This window comes from Pongo abelii, chromosome 20, assembly GCF_028885655.2.
Source record: "Pongo abelii isolate AG06213 chromosome 20, NHGRI_mPonAbe1-v2.0_pri, whole genome shotgun sequence".
Taxonomy (NCBI): domain Eukaryota; kingdom Metazoa; phylum Chordata; class Mammalia; order Primates; family Hominidae; genus Pongo; species Pongo abelii.
This window is the reverse complement of record NC_072005.2, coordinates 38,074,148-38,097,889: the sequence shown is the minus strand read 5'-3', so window position 1 is coordinate 38,097,889 and position 23,742 is coordinate 38,074,148. Positions and strand designations below refer to the sequence as shown.

Here is a 23,742-nt window from a genome sequence, read left to right as displayed (position 1 = left end):
TAATCCCTGCACTTTAGGAGGCCAAGGCGAGCAGATCACCTGAGGTCGAGAGTTCAAGACCAGCCTGACCAACATGCAGAAACCTTGTCTCTACTAAAAATAGAAAATTAGCCAGTCGTGGTTTCAGGCACCTGTAATCCTAGCTACATAGGAGGCTGAGGCAGGAGAACGACTTGAACCCGGGAGGCAGAGGTTGTGGTGAGCCGAGATCACGCCACTGCACTCCAGCCTGGGCAACAAAAGCAAAACTCCGTCTCAAAAAAGAAAAAAAAAAGATTCTTGCTTTAATTTTGTAAATTAAAAGGATCCAATAGATGGCCCATTGACAGGAACTTAAAGTTCACTGGATCAAAGATGTGGCTTTTCCTCCTCATTCTCCTAATAAACTGCCAGTCCATCAGCTTCACTTGTAAAGCTTTTTATAAGATAGACTTTTATTTGCTTATTTTTCTATGTAACTGTCACTAAAGCCCAAATGTTCCAATAGAGTTCTCCACCCACATGGATAGGATCTTCCAAATGGCTGAGCTCATCAGCACCATGAGCTCTGTGAGGTCCTCTCGAGTCCTGAGCCCTAGCTGCAGTCAGGCAGGACCCACCATGCTCTGCACCTGGTATTGAGCAACTATCCTCGGATCATCCTTCACCATCACCCTTTGTCTGCAAACCCATGTGGTCATCTTTCTCGGGTTACTTCTTTGTTTTGGTAGAGAACATATTTTAATATCTTCTTGACAAAGGTTGGAAGGGAAGTACTTTTTTAAAGACTCTGTATGTCTGCAAATGTCTTCACTCTACCCTTACACTCCATCCACAGTTTGAGTAAGGACCTCTGGTTGGAAAGAGCTTTTTATCAGAATTATTATTATTATTATTGGAGACAGAGTCTCGTTCTGTGCCCAGGCTGGAGTGCAGTGGCACGATCTTGGCTCCCTGCAACCTCCGCCTCCCAGGTTCAAGAGATTTCCATGTCTCAGCCTCCTAAGAGACTGGGACTACAGGCACGTGCCACCACACCCAGCTAATTTTTTGTATTTTGGTAGAGACAGGATTTCACCATGTTGCCCAGGCTGGTCTCGAACTCCTGAGCTCAGGCAATCTGCACCTCAGCCTCCCAAAGTGCTAGGATTAAAGGCGTGAGCCACCGCGCCCGACCTCATCAGAATTTTGACATCAATGCTCATTTGGTGCATTGTGGAGACATCTGAAGCCATTCTGATTCCTGGTCCAGTGTGTAGGACCAGTTTCATCTCTCTTGAAGCCTTCATAATCTTTAGATTCCCTCAACTTAGATGCTTCAGAATCTCTTTCTTCAGCAGTTGTGCTGGGCCTGTGATGGGTAGGCCCTCTTAATCTGGAAATTCTTGTTCATTAGGTCCAGAAAATGTTCCTATGTTAATCTTCAGAAAATGTCCTACCATCTTCCTTCATTCTTCCTAGAAAGCCCATTTTCAGATACTGGACCTCAAACTGACCCTCAAAAATTTTTCCTCCTATTTCCGTCTCTTTGCCTTTTTCCTCTACTTTCTGAGTTAGCTTCTCTTTTATATCTCAAACATACTAGTGATTTTTACATTTTTCTATATTTTGAATTTCCAAGAACCTTTTTTTCTGCCTGTTCCTTTTTAAAATATCCTATTTTCAATATCCCCAGAGAGAAAACATTATATCCCTTTAACAGTAAGCTGTTAGAGATGCAATGTCTTCTCTCTGGGTATATTTATTCTCTCTGGGGATATTTATTCTCTAACATTTTCTCCTCCTCACTGCATTGTTTGTTTCCTTGAGAGTTTGTTTTGGTCTTTTTTTTTTGAGACAGAGTCTTGCTCTATCGCCCAGGCTGGAGTTCAGTGGCACAATCTCAGCTCACTGCAACCTCCGCGTCCTGGGTTCAAGTGATTCTCTTGCCTCAGCCTCCCAAGTAGCTGGGACTACAGGCATGTACCACCACGCCTGGCAAATTTTTGTATTTTTAGTAGAGACGGGGTTTCACCATGTTAGCCAGGCTGGTCTCAAACTCCTGACCTCAGGTGATCTGCCTGCCTTGGCCTCCCAAAGTGTTAGGATTACAGGTGTGAGCCAACGCACCCAGCCCGGTCTTTTTTTTTTTTTTAAGGTGAAGGCTTTCTTCAAATGCTCATGATCCCTGATGTCTGTTCATGGTGGAGAGCAAGACACTAACACCCAACTGGAGGCTTTGGGGACTCTTGTCATCACATGAGTGTCACCTCACTGCAGAAAGGCAGGGTAGCAAGCAGGCCCTGTTCGTGGGAGAATTCTAAATAGCATCATCTGAAGGTCATTTCTCTAGAGCCATTCAAATTTCTCCAAAAAGAGCCTCCAACCTTGCTGCTCAGAACAATACAAGCTGGCTGTGGGTGCTCAGGAGACAGAGCTGGTGGTTCATGCTCCCCTCACAAAGCGCTCCTTCCCTGCAGAGGCAGCCACACTCTGTCTCCTGCTTTCATCTTCTAAGACTGTGGAATCTGCCCACTTCTCTCTCACACTATTTGTCCTGGTTGTTTTATCTTCCTATCTTAAAAAATTTTTTTTAACTTTTTTTAATCAGGAAAAAAGTAGATAAACATGTATGATTAATTTTCCAAATGAAACCATATGTGTGTAAGACAATTTTGAAAAGAACGGTGGGGGAGTGCATTACAATTGCCCTGGTGGCCTGCTGCTCCTCCCACAGCCCTGTCCACGGGCAGCCTGGAAACCTGACTGCAGAAGGAGCTCACAGTTACACAGCAGCTGCCTCACAAAACAATCACTCACTCACTTCTAAGAAGCTAACTTGGATTTAAGAATAAATGAGAAATTAGGCCGAGTATGGTGGCTCATGCCTGTAATCTCAAATAAAAAGAGAATTTCAAAAGCAAAGAAATTATACAATGCAACCTTACAGCCATTTATTTCAAAATCCTTCTCTATTAGAAAAAGTTGGCATTCTTGATAAATTCAGTTTTACAAGCACTTTTACCTTCTTCAGGTCTGCTGACAGCGGCGACGAGCCAATGGTTAAGCAGGGCTCGATCTTGTTCCGGAGCACTGCCATGGGCGGCTGCAGGCCCTTCAGCTTCTGCAACTGAGAGAACATGTGCATTAGATAACCAGTGTCTGCCCTGAGACGTCAGCACAGGAGATCAAGAACTTCACGGAAATGAAGAAAATACAGATTTCAATGTAAACACCTGGGTATATGTGCGTACTTAAAAAAAAAAAAAAAAAAAAAGAAAAGAAAAAAAAACCACCAAACTACCAAAAGGAAGATCGTTTATTATCCAAAAAACAAGGAAAAATTTCTCAGAAGCAACAATCCATTCGATCGTTTCTAAAAGGATGTCTTCAGGTTAAGTCTCCCATCTAAGGAGTTTCTCTTCTAATCTCAAGTCTGGAGGGAGGAAGGAGAAGGATTTAAAGAATAAACAGTTTTTTCTCTCTTTTTATTTTACTTTTTTTAGGGCCTGTAATACCTGCTGGAGATCAGAGATTCCGTCAGCTCTCAAAGGATCAGGATTTAAAAACTGCAGTAATCTGTAAGATAGTTAAAAGAAGAATATGAAGAAAAAGGTGTTTCCGTTTCCTCAGTTGAGCTATTCTTTTAGTTCTTCCTTGATAGAGATAGCAGGGGCTGCACAGCCCAAGGCTCAGTTGTACAACCACTGCCTGTTCTGTTCTGCTTGGTTTATGAGGCATGAGGGCCTGTACCTGTGCTGCCACAACCCTGCCACCACCCATGTCCCCCTGAGAGTATCTGAGGGTCCCCAGCCAAGCTCAGGAACCACTAGTGTACTTTACTATCTTTATTTTATGGATGAGAAAACAAGACCACATAGGACTTGTCCACAATCACCTCTGCTGAGAGGAGAAGTAATTTGAAACTGCTTTCCTCTAGATCCAGCCCAACCCCAACATGGGTAAGGCCAGTGGCAGTCACAGAGAAGTCACAAGGCACAGACATGGTGGGGACTCCAGGATAAAGACGGTGGGTTACACACATGGCAAACTGCACTCCTTCCTAAAGCCCCATTCCTGTAAACGCATTTTTTCTTTTTTCTTCTTTTTTTTTTTTTTTTTTTGAGATGGAGTTTCGCTCTTGTTACTCAGGCTGGAGTACACTGGCGTGATCTCAGCTCACTGCCACCTCTGCCTCCCAGGTTCAAGAGATTCTCCTGCCTCAGCCTCCCAAGTAGCTGGGATTACAGGCATCCACCACCACACCCAGCTAATTTCTGTGTTTTTAGTAGAGACAGGGTTTCATCATTGTTGTCCAGGCTGGTCTCGAACTCCTGACCTCAGGTGACCCACCTGCCTTGGCTTCCCAAAGTGCTGGGATTATAGGCGTGAGCCACTGTGCCCGGCCCTGTAAATGGACTTTTAAATGCAAAAGCCACAAGACCCAACTGTCATCAGCTGATGAATGGGTACATGAAATACACTCCATGCACACAATGGAATATAAGTCAGTCATGAAAAGGCATGCTGTGCTCGTTTATGACATGGCAGAGGTGAGCCTTGGAAACACTGTGTGCAGTGAAACCAGCATCACCAAGGCCCACCCACCGTATGATCCCATCAATATGAAATGTCCTGAACAGGCAAACCCATAGAGACTGAAAGCAGACAGCTGGCTACCAAAGGATGTGGAGGGAGCAAAATGGAGAGTGACCGCTAATGGATATGGACTTACTTGTGTGGTTGCAAACTCTGTGAATACACTAAAAATCACTGAATTGTACACTTGAAAAAAGGGTACATGAATCATATTTCAAAGCAGCTATGTTTTAGAGACAATACTCCAGAACAGAATGTTGGAAGCTAAAAAACAGATGGACAAACTGGTAACAGCCCCAAGACAGTTGAATCTGAGCCAGCCATGGGAGGCCTGACCCTATCTGCAGAGAACAACCTTCAGAAAGCTTAGGAATTAGGGGCAGGCTCCCTGGCTGCAACAGTGTGGCAGAGTGGGGAACCTCTGCATCACCTTACACTGCTCCACACCAGACCGCCACTCACCCCAACCCTAGGAAGGCCAGGGGCTGATTCTCTGGAGAGGATAAAGCAGAACTCTCAGGACTCGGGGCTGTAGGCCTAGCTGCAAACAGAGGTGCTGAACTGAAAAGAGGGAGGCTAAGCACACGCAGGACAGTGAGACCCAGCCTGTGCCTCCCACTCAGCTCCTAGGACACAGGCAGGTCTTTAGCCCCGGGGGCCAGAGACAGGAGAAGCCTTCCCTTGGGCATCTGGATGGAATTCAGAGGTCCCTGCACTCACAGCAGCTCGCTCCCCAGTGAGACCCACAGCCCACAGGCTTGGTACACTCAGAGACCCTCACCGGCTCACTGGGCCTCTACGTTGAAATACAGGCAGACAGTCGAGGACCGCATGACGTCTAAGGAAAGCCTCCAACCTTAAAAACCGAGTAATGCACCCTGCAAAAAAAGAAACAGTGTAGAGAGAAGAAAACTCCCCCACCAAAATCATTAGTCTCCTTAGAGAAATGAGAGAAACTATCATATATGTGAAACGAGGACAGGACACTATCAGAGAGAAAAGAGAACAAAAGGAAAACCCTTGCAAATTAAAAACGTGATATTAGAAATAAAAAACACAATAAAATGAGTAGAGGACAAAATTGTAAAATCATTCCAAAAAGTAAAGCAGGCTGGGTGTGGTGGCTCACACCTGTAATCCCAGCCTTTTGGGAGGCCAAGGCAGGCAGATCACTTGAGGTCAGGAGTTTGAGACCAGCCTGGCCAATACAGTGAAACCCTGTCTCTACTAAAAATACAAAAATCAGTCAGGTGTGGTGGCAGGCACCTGTAATCCCAGACTGAGGCAGGAGAATCACTTGAACCCAGGAGGCAGAAGTTGCAGTGAGCCAACATCGCACCACTGCACTCCAGCCTGGGCGAAAGAGCGAGACTCCATTTCAAAAAAACAAAAACAAAAAAAAAAAAAAAAGAAGAAGAAGAAGAAAAGAAAAAAAAGTAAAGCAAAAGGACAAAGAGATTAAAAAAAGAGCAGGCACTTCCAAGATGGCCAAATAGGAACAGCTCCAGTCAATAGCTCTCAGTGAGATCGACGCAGAATACGGGTGATTTCTGCATTTCCAACTGAGGTACCTGGTTCATCTCACTGGGACTGGTTGGACAGTGGGTGCAGCCCATGGAGGTGAGCTGAAGCAGGGTGGGGTGTCATCCCACCCGGGAAGCACAAGGGGCTGGGGGATTTCCCTTTCCTAGCCAAGGGAAGCTGTGACTGACTGTACCTGGAGGAGCAGTACACTCCTGCCTAAATACTGCACTTTTCCCACAGTCTTCACAACCTGCAGACCAGGAGATTGCCTCCCGTGCCTGGCTCGGCGGGTCCCACGCCCATGGATCCTTGCTCGCTGCTAGTGCAGCAGTCTGAGATCGACCTGGGATGCGGGAGCTTGGTGTGGGGAGGGGTGTCCACCATTGCTGAGGTTGAATAGGTGGTTCTATGCTCACAGTGTAAACAAAGCGGCAGGGAAGCTCAAACTGGGTGGGGCCCACTGCAGCTCAGCAAGGCCTACTGCCTCTCTAGATTCCACCTCTGAGGGCAGGGCATATCTGACCCAAAGGCAGCAGACAGCTTCTCCAGACTTAAACGTCCTTGCCTGACAGCTCTGAAGAGAGCAGTGGTTCTCCCAGCACGGCACTTGAGCTCTGATAATGGACAGACTGCCTCCTCAAGTGGGTCTCTGACTCATGTGTAGCCTGACTGGGAGACATCTCCCAGTAGGGGCCGACAGACACCTCATACAGGCGGGTGTCCCTCTGGGATGAAGCTTCCAGAGGAAGGATCAGGCAGCAATATTTGCTATTCTGCAGCCTCCGCCCAGGGAAACAGGGTCTGGGGTGGACCTCCAGCAAACTCCAACAGACCTGCAGCTGAGGGGCCTGTCTGTTAGAAGGAAAACTACCAAACAGAAAAGAATAGCATCAACATCAACAAAAAGGACATCTACACCAAAACCTCATTTGTAGCTCACTAACATCAAAGACCAAAGGTAGATAAAACCACAAAGATGGGGAGAAACCAGAGCAGAAAGGCTGAAAATTCCAAAAACCAGAACGTCTCTTCTACTCCAAAGGAACACAACTCCTCGCCAGCAACAGAACAAAACTGGATGGAGAATGAGTTTGATGAGTTGACAGAAGTAAGCTTCAGAAGGTCGGTAATAACAAACTTCTCTGAGCTAAAGAAGCATGTTCTAACCCATGGTAAGGAAGCTAAAAACCTTGAAAAAAGGTTAGATGAATGGCTAACTAGAATAACCACTGTAGAGAAGAGCTTAAATGACCTGAGGGAGCTGAAAACCACAGTACGAGAACTTCGTGATGCATGCACAAGCTTCAACAGCCAATTCGGTCAAGTGGAAGAAAGCATATCAGTGATTGAAGGTCAAATTAATGAAATAAAGTGAGAAGACAAGATTAGAGAAAAAAGAGTAAAAAGAAATGAACAAAGCCTCCAAGAAATATGGGACTATGTGAAAAGACCAAATCTACGTTTGATTGGTGTACCTGAAAGCAATGGGGAGAATGGTGCCAAGTTAGAAAACACTCTTCGGGATATTATCCAGGAGAATTTCCCCAACCTAGCAAGGCAGGCCAACATTCAAATTCAGGAAATACAGAGAACACTACAAACATACTCTTCGAGAAGAGCAACCCCAAGACACACAATTGTCAGATTCACCAAGGTTGAAATGAAGGCAAAAATGTTAAGGGCACCCAGAGAGAAAGCTCAGGTTACCCACAAAGGGAAGCCCATCAGACTAACAGTGGATCTCTCTGCAGAAACTCTATAAGCCAGAAGAGAGTGGGGGCCAATATTCAACATTCTTGAAAAGAATTTTCAACCCAGAATTTCATATCCAGCCAAATTAAGCTTCATAAGTAAAGGAGAAATAAAATCCTTTAAGACAAGCAAATGCTGAGAGATTTTGTCACCACCAGGCCTGCCTTCCAAGAGCTCCTGAAGGAAGTACTAAACATGGATAGGAACAAATGGTACCAGCCACTGCAAAAACATGCCAAATTATAAAGACCATCGACACTATGAAGAAACTACATCAATTAATGGGTAAAATAACCAGCTAGCATCATAATAACAGGATCAAATTCACACATAACAATATTAACCTTAAATGTAAATGGGCTAAATGCCCCCAATTAAAAGACACAGACTGGCAAATTGGATAAAGAGTCAAGACCCATCAGTGTGCTGTATTCAGGAGACTCATCTCACAATTAAAGACATACATAGGCCCAAAATAAAGGGATGGAGGAAGATCTACTAAGCAAATGGAAAGCAAAAAAAAAAAAAAGATCAAAAAACATAAAGAACGCCATTACATAATAGTAAAGGTATCAATTCAACAAGAAGAGCTAACTAGATTCATAAAGCAAGTTCTTAAGAGACCTACAAAGAGATCTAGACTCCCACACAATAATAAATGGGAGACTTTAACACCCCACTGTCTATATTAGACAGATCAACGAGACAGAAAATTAACAAGGATAGCTGGGACTTAAATTCAGCTCTGGACCAAGCCGACCTAATAGACATCTACAGAATTCTCCACCCCAAATCAACAGAATATACATTCTTCTCAGCACCACATCACACTTATTCTAAAATTGACCACATAATTGGAAGTAAAACACTCCTCAGCAAATGTAAAATAACAGAAATCACAACAAACTGTCTCTCAGACCAGAGTGCAATCAAATTAGAACTCAGGATTAAGAATCTCACTCAAAACTGCACAACTACATGGAAACTGAACCTGCTCCTGAATGACTACTGGGTACATAACGAAATGAAGGCAGAAATAAAGATGTTCTTTGAAACCAATGAGAACAAAGACACAATGCATCACAATCTCTGGGACACATTATAGCACTAAATGCCCACAAGAGAAAGCAGGAGAGATCTAAAATTGACACCCTAACATCACAATTAAGAGAACTAGAGAAGCAAGAGCAAACAAATTCAAAAGCTGGCAGAAGACAAGAAATAACTAAGATCAGAGCAGAACTGAAGGAGACAGTGACACAGAAAACCCTTCAAAAAAAAATCCATGAATCCAGGAGCTGGTTTTTTGAAAAGATCAACAAAATAGATAAACCGCTAGCAAGACTAATAAAGAAGAAAAGAGAGAAGAATCAAATAGACACAATAAAAAATGATAAAGGGGATATCACCACTGATCCCACAGAAATACAAACTACTATCAGAGAATACTATAAACACTTATGCAAATAAACTAGAAAATCTAGAAGAAATGGATAAACTCCTGGACACATACACCCTCCCAAGACTAAACCAGGAAGAAGTCGAATCTCTGAATAGACCAGTAACAGGTTCTGAAATTGAGGCAGTAATAGCCTGCCAACCAAAAAAAGTCCAGAAACAGACAGATTCACAGCTGAATTCTACCAGAGGTAGAAAGAGGAGCTGGTACCATTCCTTCTGAAACTATTCCAATCAACAGAAAAAGAGGGAATCCTTCCTAACTCATTTTATGGGGCCAGTATCATCCTGACACCAAAGCCTGGCAGAGTCACAACAAAAAAGAGAATTTTAGGCCAATATCCCTGATGAACATCAATGCAAAAATCCTCAATAAAATACTGGCAAACCGAATCCAGCAGCACATCAAAAAGCTTATCCACCATGATCAAGTCAGCTTCATCCCTGGGATGAAAGGCTGGTTCAACATATGCACATCAATAAATGTAATCCATCACATAAACAGAACCAACAACAAAAACCACAGGATTATCTCAATAGATGCAGAAAAGGCCTTCGACAAAATTCAACAGTCTTTCATGCTAAAAACTCTCAATAAACTAGGTATCGATGGAACATATCTCAACATAATAAGAGCTATTTATGACAAACCCACAGCCAATATCATACTGAATGGGCAAAAACTGGAAGAATTCCCTTTGAAAACTGGCACAAGACAAGGATGCCCTCTCTCACCACTCCTATTTGACATAGTATTGGAAAGGCAGGGCAATCAGGCAAGAGAAAGGGCAGTACCTGGCCAGGGCAATCAGGCAAGAGAAAGCAATAAAGGGTATTCAAATAGGAAAAGAGGAAAGTCAAATTGTCCCTGTTTGCAGATGACATGATTGTATATTTAGAAAACCCCATCATCTCAGCCCAAAATCTCCTTAAGCTGATAAGCAACTTCAGCAAAGTCTCAGGATACAAAATCAATGTGTAAAAATCACAAGCATTCCTATACACCAATAACAGACAAACAGAGAGCCCAATCATGAGTGAACTCCCATTCACAATTGCTACTAAGAGAATAAAATACCTAGGAATACAACTTACAAGGGATGTGAAGGACCTCTTCAAGGAGAACTACAAACCACTGCTCAAGAAAATAAGAGAGGACACAAACAAATGGAAAAACATTCCATGCTCACGGATAGGAAGAATCAATATCGTGAAAATGGTCTTACTGCCCAAAGTAATTTATAGAGTCAAAGCTATCCCCATCAAGCTACCACTGACTTTCTTCACAGAATTGGAAAAAACTACTTTAAACTTCATATGGAACCAAAAATGAGCCCACATAGCCAAGACAATCTTGGGGAAGAAGAACAAAGCTGGAGGCATCACGCTACCTGACTTCAAACTTTACTACAAGGCTACAGTAACCAAAACAGCATGGCACTGGTACCAAAACAGATATACACACCAATGGAACAGAACACAGGCCTCAGAAATAACGCCACACATCTACCGCCATCTGATCTTTGACAAACCTGACACACACAAGCAATGGGGAAAAGATTCCCTATTTAATAAATGGTGTTGGGAAAACTGGCTAGCCATATGCAGAAAACTGAAACTGGACCCCTTCCTTACACCTTATACAAAAATAAACTCAAGATGGATCAAAGACTTAAACAAAGACCTAGGACCATAAAAATCCTAGAAGAAAACCTGGGCAATACCATTCAGGACACAGGCATGGGCAAAGACTTCACGTCTAAAACACCAAAAGCAATGGCAACAAAAGTCAAAATTGACAAATGGAATCTAATTAAACTAAAGAGCTTCTGCACAGCAAAAGAAACTATCATCATAACAAACAGGCAGCCTACAGAATGGTAGAACATTTTTGCAATCTATTCATCTGACAAAGGGCTAATATCCAAAATCTACAAAGAACTTAAACAAATTTACAGGAAAAAAGCAAACAACCCCATCAAAAAGTGGGCAAAGGATATGAACAGACACTTCTCAAAAGAAGGCATTTATGTAGCCAACAGACATATGAAAAAATGCTCATCATCACTGGTCATTACAGAAATGCAGATCAAAATCACAATGGGATACCATCTCATGCCAGTTAGAATGGCGATCATTAAAAAGTCAGGAAACAAGAGACGCTGGAGAGGATGTGGAAGAACAGGAATGCTTTTACGCTGTTGGTGGGAATGTAAATTAGTTCAACCATCATGGAAGACAGTGTGGTGATTCCTCAAGGATCTAGAACCAGAAATACCATTTGACCCAGCAAACCCATTACTGGGCATATACCCAAAGGATTATAAATCATTCTACAATAAAGACACATGCACATGTATGTTTACTGTGGCACTATTCACAATAGTAAAGACTTGGAACCAACCCAAATGTCCATCAGTGATAGACTGGATTAAGAAAATGTGGCACATATATGCCATGGAATACTATGCAGCCATAAAAAGGATGAGTTCATGTCCTTTGCAGGGACAGGGATGAAGCTGGAAACCATCATTCTCAGCAAACTATCACAAGATCAGAAAACCAACCACCACATGTTCTCACTCCTAAGTGGGAGGTGAACAATGAGAACACATGGACACAGGGAGGGGAACATCACACGCTGGGGCCTGTGGGGGGTGGGGGGCTAGGGGAGGGATAACAATAGGAGAAATACCTAATGTAGGTGATGGGTTGATGGGTGCAGCAAACCACCATGGCACATGTATACCTATGTAACAAAACTGCACGTTCTGCACATTGTAACCCAGAACTTAAAGTATAATTTAAAAAAAAAGGAAGAAGAAAAATATATTTTATAAAATTACTCAACCAATTCAGGAGGTTCAACATACGAGTCACAGAGGTTCTTAAAAGAAGACAGAGAACACGGAGCACAAGAGAACAATGAAAAAGTCAAGAGAATTTCCCAGGGGTAAGGGACATGAGGCTACACATTGGAAGGGTCCACTGAATGACAAGCATAATAAGAGAACCACGCCAAGGCACAACATCAGGAAACTTTCAAACACTGGCAACAAAGGAAGATCCTATAAGCTTCCAGAGAGAGAGAGAGAAAAGGAAAGGAGTCATATATAAAGAATAAGAAATCAGAATAGAGTGGACGTCTCTACACTAGAAACTAGAAGTAGAAATGTCTTCAAAATTTATACCCAAACTATTGATCAAGTGTGAAGACAGTCTAAAAGCATTTATGCAAAGTCTCTAAAAAATTTATGTTTTGTGTCTCCCTTTCTAGAAAGCTACTAAAGGATGCTCTCCACCAAAACAAGAGAGTAAACCAAGTAAGAAAAAGATGGATGATCTGGAAAAGAGGAGACTCAATTCAAGAAAGATGCAGAGAATCTCAGGATGTTGGTGACAATGAACATGGGACGTATCAGGCACAGACCAGAAAGGCTCTGGAGGGATGTCCGAAGACACACAACTGAGAACCTGAGTTTAGACAACACAGGAGAATTCTGGGGATGAATCTTTAAGATAGATTAAAAACGGCCAAGCACGGTGGCTCACGCCTGTAATCCCAGCACTTGGGAGGCCGAGGCAGGTGGATCTTGAGGTCAGGAGATCGAGACCATCCTGGCTAACATGGTGAAACCCTGTCTCTACTAAAAATACAAAAAAATTAGCCGGGCGTGATGGTGGGCGCCTGTAGTCCCAGCTACTTGGGAGGCTGAGGCAGGAGAATGGCGTGAACCCGGGAGGTGGAGCTTGCAGTGAGCCGAGATCGTGCCACAGCACTCCAGGCTGGGCAACAGAGCGAGACTCTATCTCATAAAAAAAAAAAAAAAAAAGATAGCTTAAAAACTTAGGGAAGTGAGCCAGGCATGGTGGCACACAGTAGTCCCAGCTACTCGGGAGGTTGAGGCAGGAGGATTGCTTGAGGTCAGAAGTTTGAGACCAGCCTAGGCAACACAGTGAGACCCCATTAAAAAAAAAAAAAACCCAAGGAAAGAAAAAAACAAGATAATTACTAACTTCAGGTAAACCAAAAGGCTACATGAGAACAGAGAAGCAGCCGTGCTGTGTGACTGCAGAGCTCCGCAGCACTCACCTGCTCACAGCCCAGGGACAATGCACACTCATCTCACCGCAATCATGACGCAGGGAGAGTGGGGTCATGGGAAGAACAGAAGTGTGGGTGTGATTTCAAGAGGGAGGAGGAAGGGTTGTACAACAGAGCCGCGTCCTCACCACTCACTGTGTTCTTTGGCAGAGGGCTCGGGTCTGGAAGGACAGTGTCCAACCCTGGACTCAGCAGCCTGTGTGAGGGGCATTTCAGTCCAGGCTTCGACATGCACTGCTGTTCAGACTCTGATATTGAAATGGTATCACAAAGAATGTGCATATTCAGGCCAGGTGCAGTGGCTCATGCCTGTAATCCCAGCACTTTGGGAAGCTAATGGCAGGCAGATCACCTGAGGTCAGGAGTTTGAGACCAGCCTGGCCATCATGGCGAAACCCCGTCTCTACTAAAAATACAAAAAAGTTAGCTGGGCATGGTGGCGTGCACCTGTAATCCCAGCTACTCGGGAGGCTGAAGCAGGAGAATCGCTTGAGCCCGAGAGGCGGAGGTTGCAGTGAGCCGAGATTGTACCACTGTACTCAAGCCTGGGCTACAGAGCGAGACTCTGTCTCAAAAAAATTAAAAAAAAAAAGAAAAAGAAAAAAAGAATGGACATATTCGGAGAATTTTCCATCTTCAATCAGTGGGCAGTACAAAGCAGGCTGATGTTAAAATGTTTAAAGGAAGACAACAGAAGAATAAAGAATGAATATCACCGTAGGCACGAGGGACACAGAAGATGGAAAGACAAAGAACTGCAGAGAGAGCTCCAGGGTACATTAAATATCAGAGATGACGTGAGTGGCAAGCAGGCACCACTCCACCCTCCTAAGCTCAGGACGTCTTAACCAGTTATGAAAGTACTCCCCGCAGCACATATGGCTGCACTGTCAAAGTCCAAAATCCTCCTGAAAATAATGCTGCGAGAGTCAACACACAGAGTTGAGACTCACCCACCACCTAGCATATTTTCACGGGCTGGGCGGAAGCTGGCACCAGCTTAGAAACACGATCTCAGCCCAATCCAGGCTGCCTTGCCACCTCCAGAAGCCCTTAGCAGAACAGAGTAGTTTCTCTTGAACACCCAAAGATTAAGAGAGAATTTCACTAGGAGAGCGCTTAAACCTGGGTGTGGGCCCCGCCACTTCCTCTGCTACCCAAGTATCCAGGATTCCCAAGGGGATCCTGGTGGTATGTGATCCTGGAATGGGGCAGACTGCATCTGGGGTGACCTCTTCCAGAATGTACTGTAACTTGGGGGTTTCCAAATGAGTTATATGAAGGAACAGGCCCAAGGACAAAGAAACACAACTGCTTACTGATACTCAGGCTTGAGCAACTCCATCAGCAAGACAAAAAGACAGGAAAAGAAAACCACAGGTGTCACACAGAGGAGGCTAGTGGGACACCTGGCCCCTGGCAATGAGCCAAGTTCCCTGTGCCCCTCTGCCCACATCGTGACAGTCGTTATCATAGTCCCAAGTGAGGTTTGGGGATGTGGCAATGCGGGTCCCTGACTGGCCATCCTTAAGGAAAGGGTGTCTCTCCTCCAGGCTGCCTTCGCTATCTCGCCAGAAATGACGGCACAGGGTTCCCCAGGCTTTGGACGCAATGCAGCCAATGCAGGACCTCTGCTCAGTCAAGGGGGAGGGTCCCAGGATCACCAGGTCATCCCCGTGTCCCTAACGAACTCAAAGCCTTCTTTGATGTTTAATCTTGAACTACCTCAAAGTTCCCTGAAACCCACAGGAGACTGACAGGATAACTGATGTTGTTTAATCAGTGGGTTCTAAGTAAAGGGCATTTTAACAGAACAGGAGACAAGACAGAACTTTTTAATACGAAAATAAAAGGGAATAGAATATTCCAGGGTCATCCGGGCACAGTGGCTCACTCCTGTAATCCTAGCACTTTGGGAAGCCAAGGCGGGCAGATCACCTGAGGTCATGAGTTCGAGACCAGCCTGGCCAACATGGCAAAACCCCATCTCTACTAAAAATACAAAAATTAGCTGGATATGGTGGCACGTGCCTGTAATTCCAGCTACTCAGGAGGCTGAGGCAGCAGAATTGCTTGAACCCAGGAGGTGGAGGTTGCAGTGAGCCAAGATCACGTCATTGCACTCTAGCCTGGGTGACAGAGCAAGATTCCGTCTCCAGTTAAAAAAAAATAATAATAAATAAATAAATAATGAAAAAAGAATATTCCAGGGTTAATTTGCCAGGTTATAATTTAAAATAATAAAAGAAAGAAATAAGCTGCATGGCTAATGCAAGGCCTTCTGTTCCAAGGAAAATAACCACTGTGACAGCAAAACCTTTGGGTATTAGGGCTGAGGTTGCCCTGGAAGCGGGGTGTCAGTTAGGTGCATCAACAGCCATCCCCAACTCTGTGGGCTCCTGGAAGCTTTCAAAGCCTCACCCTTGAAATACTGGGTGGTGTCCTGTGGGGTAAGAAGCCCTGGCAGGCCATCAGCATGACCTCTGGGAAGCTGGGAAGCCCACATGGCTGCAGAGTCCACACCCTGGCTCCAACCCCCAAGGCCAACCAGTGGAAACAGCAGGACCTCCCCACCTCTGACCTGTCTCACACTTTGTCACTCTGGGAGCTCCAGGGCAGCTACAGTTAATTGGAATGTAAAACTGTTGAGGCCAATATGGTAAAAAGTATAAAAATGGCATGAGGCTGGGAGCTGTGGTCATGCCTGCAATCCCAGCACTCTGAAAGGCAGAGGTAGGAGAATCATTTCAGGCCAGGACTTTGAGACCAGCCTGGGTAACATAGCGAGACCCTCGTCCTACAAAAAAAAAAAAAAAATATATATATATATATATATATATGTAAATCAGTTATGGTGGTACATGCCTATGGTCCCAGCTACTTGGGAGGCTGAGGTGGGAGGATCGCTTGAACCCAGGAGGTCGAAGCTGCAGTGAGCTGTGACTGCACCACTGCACTCCAGCCTAAATGACAGAGGAAGACCTTGTCTCAAAACGAAAATTGGTATGTAAATATTTTATAGATTACACAAGTATAAAATCAAGGCAAACTGCTCAGTTTCTCTAGCAGTGTTGCCTCAGAGAACTGGAAAGAAAGCAAAGACCAACCCAAAGAACATCAACAGCCCCAAAAGATCAACTGTATCTAATTCAATTTGTGACACTGTTCACTTCACCAAGAGAATTCAGAAGGCGAGGTAGAAAATGACTACTTACACTGGAACAAAGCTTTAAACAGAAAAATGTGCCCAAGTGGATGGAAAAGCAAAAATTAACCTCAAACCCTACAGGAGATATACTGCACATTTATTTTTTGATGGGAATGCAGGTTTGAAATTAATAATAAAATGTGTAGATTTCTCTTGTTTATAATTTTATTATAATTATTTCAATACACAGTTCAGGCCAAGGAAAAAATTCTTACTTCACACAGCTATTCTTCTCATTATATTCTTTCTTCTCAGCCAATCTAAGAGGTTTCTCATTTGACTTCTGACTTAAAGCACTAGAAATGAGAAAAAAAAATTCATTAAAATTTGTGAACAGCAGCCTGGGCAACATAGCGAGTCCCCATCTCGACAAAAATAAAAAAATTAAAAATGCCAGGCATGGTGGTGTGCGCCTATAGTCCCAGCAACTCGGGAGGCTAAAGTGGGAGGATCGCTTAAGCTCAAGAGTTGGACACTGCAGTGAGCTGTGATTGCGCCACTGCACTCCAGCCTGGGCAACAAGAGCAAGATCTTGTCTCTTAAAAAAATGAAAAATTGTGAACCCCTTTACCCCAATCCTGAAAATATCTTTATTTTCTGGATTAAAAATTTAAGAAGCACCACTGAGGAATTGGTTTATCTACATAAGCACATTTCTGTGAGAACTGGAGCTTAGTCCTAAAAGTATAAAAGTCACTTCTGACACTTCTGGTGCTGGTGCTGGACAGGATGGAGTAGGCCTGCCACAGCCTCTCTCCTGCTGATCACAACTAGAGATTCTGGATGAGGCCCCAACAGCAGGGGAGAGAAGTCAAACACTTGAAAAACAGAATCACCAGGACTTTCTTATCTTTTTTCTCTCTGTGTCTCTGTGTTGACCTCAAGATGACTTTGTGGCAGGTACAGACGCCAGAATCTCCAGGAGAGACTACTTCTTTCAAGCCAGAGAAGCAGGAAGAGGCGCACTTTAAACCAGAAAGTGTGGGGAATCCCCATTGTTTTTCTTTTCTTTCCTCACTGGGCCCCAAGGCCAGCTCTGATCTTGGGGCTGCACCCAGCAACAGCAACAGCAGTGCGGTGACCTTAAACCCTCAGAGAAAACCTGCACCTGAAGCCAGAGGAACTGGGAGATGGGAGCTGTGGTCCAAAGACTGTGTGAGGAAAATCTCCATCTTTTTTCTCCCTTACTTGTTTTATTCTCAAGGTATCCCAATTTCACATTACTGCACACCAATGTCTCCAAGAGAAACTATCTGGCCAGAGGAACACGGGGAAGGAGGCCCTAGAAATTGGTAACTGTGAGGGAAATTCTGAAAAGAAAGAGAGCTGGTTCATGACCCAACACAAGCCCCAACTCGCCCCAAGCTAAGCAGATGCAGAACAGGCCCCAGGCAGCATCGAGGGCCCAGATCCTGAGCTCACACGGCCACCGCCACCCATAGATCGCAAGGCAGAACATGAAGGCCAGACCTCATGGAGGTACCGACCTCCTGCTAAGACAAACGACACCAACCAACACTCTCTAGAGAATGTTAACAGAAACCAGAATCTCACAACATAACATTCAAAATATCCAGAGTGAGTCCAAAGTTACTCAGCACACATGGGCCCAGGAAAACCAGATCGACTGCCAAGGGAAACGACAATCAGCAGGCGCCAACCTCTGGTGGCTCAGGGTGGCAATCATCGGACACTCACTCCACAAGAAGAAAAGGCCAGCACTCCCAAGTGGAAACACACAAGTTCTCAGCAAAGAAATATACATTTTTGGAAAAAAAAACAAGGAAAATTTTAGAAATAAGAAATATAGGCTTGGCACAGTGGCTCACGCCCGTAATCCTAATATTTTGGTAACCCGAGGCGGGAGGCTCACTTGGTCTCAGGAATTGGAGACCAGCCAGGGCAACATAGCGAGACTCCCATCTCTACAAAAAATTAAAATGTTAGCCAGCTGTGGTGGTGTATGCCTGTAGTCCTAGCCACTTGGGAGGCTGGGGCCAGAGGATCGCTTAAGCCCAGGAGTTTAAGGCTATAGTGAGTTATGATTGCTCCACTGCACTTGAGCGCCTGGGTAACAGAGCAAGACCCTGTCTCAAAAAAATATAGATATAATAAATAGAATACTCACAGGATGGGCTCAGTAGCAGAATGTGGATGACAGAAGATAATGAATGTACAGACAGATCAGTAGAATCATTAATCTGCAGAATAGCAAGATTGAAAGGCTGAAAAAATGAACAGAGCCTCAGGGACTTTTTGGACAATATCAAAATATCTGACATTTTTTTCATCAGAGTCTCTAAAAGGAGAGGAAAAAGAGATTGGTGCAGAAAAAATATTTGTAGACATAATGACTATTTGATGTAAGAAAGCTACAAACGAAGAACATTAATGAACCCCAAGCATAAGAAATATGGTAGCAACGACAGCAAGGTATATCATGATTTTTTTTTTTTTTTTTTGAGACGGAGTCTTGCTCTGTTGCCCAGGCTGGAGTGCAGTGGTGTGATCTCAGCTCACTGCAAACCCCGCCTCCCGGGTTCAAGCAATTATCATGCCTCTGCCTCCCGAGTAGCTGGGATTACAGGCACCCGCCACCATGCCCAGCTAACTTTTGTATTTTTAGTAGAGATGGGGCTTCACCATGTTGGCCAGGCTGGTCTTGAACTCCTGACCTTGGATGATCTGCCCACCTTGGCCTCCCAAAGTGCTAGGAATACAGGCGTGAGCCACCATGCCTGGCCAGTATATCATAATTAAATTGCTAAAACCAGTAATCAAAAGAAAATCTGAAAAGCAGTCAGAGGAAACAGCAGAGGAACAAAGGCACCGGTGACAGCAGAGGCGGTGCTGGGGACAATGCAAGAGAGAAGACAGTGGGGCAACATCTTTAAATAAAGTGCTGTCGACCTAGAATTCTACACCTAGCAAAGGTATCCTTTTCAAAATGAACCTAAAATGAATACTTTAAAAAAAAAAAAAAAGCTGAAAGAGTTCATCAGCAGCAGACCTGCAATGCAAGAAATATTAAAGGAAGCCCTTAGGTGGAAGGAAAATAATGCCAGATGGAAATATGGAGCTACAAAAAGTAAAGAACACCAATGCAACCACATAGGTAAAGAGAGAAGGTATTTTTGTTAGTTAACTCTCTCTAGAATATAATTGACTATTTAAATAAAAGTGAGATAGAGTCTAGCATTTATGATGTTTGTAAAAGTACAACATATGACAACCACAGCATAAAGTCCATGACACGAGGGGAAGTGTGAAAGTCTACTTGAGTTCTTAGACCATTCAAGAAGTGGTACAACATTACATCCTTTCTGCAATTTTGTTAACATCACTGACATGTATCTTGAAGAGGACAAAGTACAGACCCAGCCTCTGATACTCACGAAACCATTCTTCTCTTTCCGCCCTGGGTAACCACCCACCCTGTGCTGCCATCTGGCCACTTGAGGCCATCCCTCTCATCAGGACCACTCCGTGCCAATCTTCAGACTGCCTTACAGAGACAACTCTGTCCAACAAGGCAAAGAGGAGACAGACTCTAGGGCCACTACCAGTTTTCAGTCAACTTTGCTGTCAACCAGGTGTCACATTTTTCCTTTAAGTTAATATGTTTAACCAAAATTTCCTGGGCCACTCTTTGAAAATGGACTATTTTGCCATCATCAATCTTATAGAACACTGTATAAGACAATATCACTCTTAAGTCTCTTGTCAATTACACTGAATTATTATTATTATTATTTTAGAGATAGAGTCTCACTCTGTCACCCAGGCTGGAGTACAGTGGTATGATCATAGCTCACTGAAGCCTCGACCTCCTGGGCTTAAGCGATCCCCCCAGCTCAGCCTCCCCAATAGCTGGGACTACAGGCAGGCGCCACCACACCCAGTTTGAATTTTCAAATCATACCTTGCTTCTGGTACATCTGGATCAGCATATATGGTTATGCCTCTTTTTGCTGGCCAGTAAGCTGAGGATTCAACACGCTGTAAAAGAAAAATTTTTTTCAGAAAGAATGTGTATGCTAGCAACATAATATACATTCTTTTGGAACCAAAATTCCATGTCAGTTATTCTCATGAACAACCATCCCAGACAGCTTTCATGCACACACAGAGATGGAGAGATAAAAAACTGGAAAGTTGGGTGATTATGCCAGCGCTATAACCACTACACTAAACATCCAAATGGCAGGCAGCTGGCATTCCAGATCATCAGTATTTAAAATGTCCTGCAATTACTTTCAACCTGTCTTGTCAAAGGGACGGAGAGCAGATTAGACTTGCACTTCAACTAGGACAATGCCCTGGAATCCCAGATTTTCACACCTTCGTTAAAAGGAGGATCAATATCCAATTTTGTAGAAAGGAAACTAGGCCGAGAACAAGAGCTTGAGATGAGGAAGCTGGAGCTACTTTCTCCTTTCAAAATAAGCAAACAAGCAAACTATATTTTCTCATGAAGAAAACTATCATGGCCAACGATTTTTTAATAGAAAACATATTTTTGGTTTCAGATAGATTTCAAAAGAGAAAATTTGAAAATTAACACTATATGAACTTTGTATTTAAAGAACATTTTTAAAATACAACCTTATTTGTATCTTTTAAAGAGATGCAATGGTGCTTCTTTTCAGATTTGTTTTTAGGTGAATCTCTCAATGAATCCATATTACATTTTACAGCTTTGTCTGCAAAATAAAAATGGTAATAAGAAAGCTACACCAAAAAGTGATATTAATAGAAAATAGGATAAAAAGGAATACAATAAAAGCAAATACTATTATAAAATCTTAATATGTTAAATTTTTATGGAATATGAATTTGTAGTAAACCTTACTTGAGGGGATTAAATTTTAAAATCTTGTCTCAATCTTTATTGTAAAAACAATTAAAATGTTCTAAAAATTCCCATACCAGCTAATAATGGAACACAATAGTATTTTCCCAACTTGTCAGATGACATTTCCCTCAGAAGACCATGGCAACATCTCCCAACACACAGACTCTTCTTATAACGCGACTCTGCCTCCTGCCAAGAGGTGGGCTCTATGATCCTTTCCTGTGAACCTGGGTGGGCTCATAACCAACACAGAAGTGGTGCTGCGTGACTTCTAAAGCGACGTTACCAAAAGGCCACATACTCACGATCTGCGGTCTTGGACGCTCACATTTGAAGCCCAGCCATGACGTTGTGGGGAAGCAGCCACATGGAAAGGCTGCCAGGGCATTTTGGACGACAGTCCCAGCTGAGGTCCCAGCCAAAAGCCAGCATCAACTGCCAGAACGTGCCTGAGTCCTCAGATCACTGGCCCCCACTTAGTTACCGCCAGCCCTCACCTCTCCCTGTCTGAGGCCCTGGACAGTGTGGAACAAAGGCAAACCCTTCTGCCATGCCCGTTCCGAATTCCTGACCACAGAACCCATGAGCATTATAAAATGGCTGTTGTTTTACCCGGCAGTCTTTTATGAGGGAAATACAGAGGCAATTCTAGAAAAGTGTCCTACTATTAATAAAAGGAACACAAATTGAAATGACAAGATACGCCTTTCACCTATTAAGTAAGTCACTGAAATAAGCAGTAACACTAGAAATGTGAAATATTATAAAATGCCCTAACCCTTCTTTAAAGCAATTTGGAACCCAAGTCTGCATGTCATGTGGTCTTCTGGTTTGGAATTACATTATCAGTGTACAACCTTTTAGCCAAAAAGATAAACTCTGGAACCAGGAGTGGAGGTGGTAGTTAAAATTCGCCAAGAGAGAAATGTTCATACAAGATAAGCTCTCAAACAAAAATCACTAAGTCCACAAAGTAGTCCAATGCCATCATAAAGAGTTAAAAAAAAAAAAAAAAGGAGATTGGGAGAGAAATATCCACATCTGACGATATGAAGATAAAACATCTGTCTGAAAAGGACTTTCAAATAAACTGAATTAAAATATCCAAGAAATAAAAGAAGTAATAGTATTTATGAAACCAAACAGGCCAAGTGCAACAGCATGCCTGTAAACCCAGCACTTTGGGAGGCTGAGGTAGGTGGATCACTTGAGGTCAGGAGTTCAAGATCAGCCTGCTGAACATGGTGAAATCCTGGATATGAAAGTTATCCAGGCGTGGTGATACACACTTGTAGTCCCAGCTACTTGGGAGGCTGAGGCAGGAGAATCACTTGAACCTGGGAAGTGGAGGTTGCAGTGAACTGAGACTGCGCCACTGCACTCCAGCCTGGGTGACAGAGTGTGACTCCATCTCAAAAAATATAAATAAATAAATAGCCTAGCACTCCCTCTCCCCTTTCTCTTTTCCTCTCTTGCCAGGTGACATGCAGCTCCTGTTCCCCTTCTGCTATGATTGGAAGCTTCCTGAGGCCTCACCATAAGCAGATGCCAGCTCTATGCTTCTTATACAGTTTGCACAACTGTAAGCCAAATAAACCTCTTTTCTTGCTAAATTACTCAGTCGCAGGTATTCCTTTACAGCAACGTGTACAAAGACACCCCCCTACTTAAAGAACTACAAAGTATATATTTGGGGAATGAGAAAAATAAACCAGTAGTACAATAATATTAATTATATAATCAACATCTACTTAGTACTTATATCAAGAACTATTCTAAATGCTTTATATGAATTAACTGATTCAATTCTATGTGATAGGTACCATGTACTTTTATTGAATTCCATGTGATTTCTTTATGGGCACAATTATTTCCCCCTTTTCAGATTAGGAAAAGCAAGCACAGAAAGGTGAAATAACTTACCCATGTTTATTTCAGCTAATAAAGAACAGATCTGGGATTCGAACCCACGCAATTCCACTCCAAAGAACTTAAAAGAAAAACTGAGTGCAAAATGTATTTACAAAACAACAAGTTAAATTAAAATTTTAGAAAACAGAACAGAAATGAAAAGAGTTTAGGAAAGAAAATGTGATGTTCTTGATGTGAGGACAGACAATGATTACCTTGAAACTTCATTAGAAAGTATAAGTATATATAAAATTTAAGGCTCAGAGAAATGAAATACAATATATATAAGAGTAAAAAGGAAGAGGGGGAAAATGGTCAATTCAAGAGAAGGCAGAAAATAATAAAGAAAATAGAAAGGAAAATTATGGTCAA

General features: G+C 43.3%; 1 protein-coding gene across 5 annotated transcripts in view; it reads right to left on the bottom strand.

The window, feature by feature from the left end:
* TDRD12 (tudor domain containing 12) overlaps positions 1-23,742 on the bottom strand; it is a 120,576-nt gene that overhangs the window by 37,778 nt on the left and 59,056 nt on the right. For 4 of the 5 annotated variants that reach the window (XM_054538838.2, XM_054538839.2, XM_063719439.1 and 1 more), the window contains 5 exons: positions 21,210-21,307; positions 20,527-20,603; positions 16,820-16,900; positions 3,477-3,537; positions 2,984-3,088 (listed from right to left, as the gene is read on the bottom strand). In XM_054538838.2, coding sequence (XP_054394813.2) covers positions 2,984-3,088; positions 3,477-3,537; positions 16,820-16,900; positions 20,527-20,603; positions 21,210-21,307 — 422 coding nt within the window. Of the gene's footprint in view, positions 1-2,983; positions 3,089-3,259; positions 3,395-3,476; positions 3,538-16,819; positions 16,901-20,526; positions 20,604-21,209; positions 21,308-23,742 lie in introns of those variants that run through there. The other variant, XM_054538840.2, reaches the window with a different exon arrangement.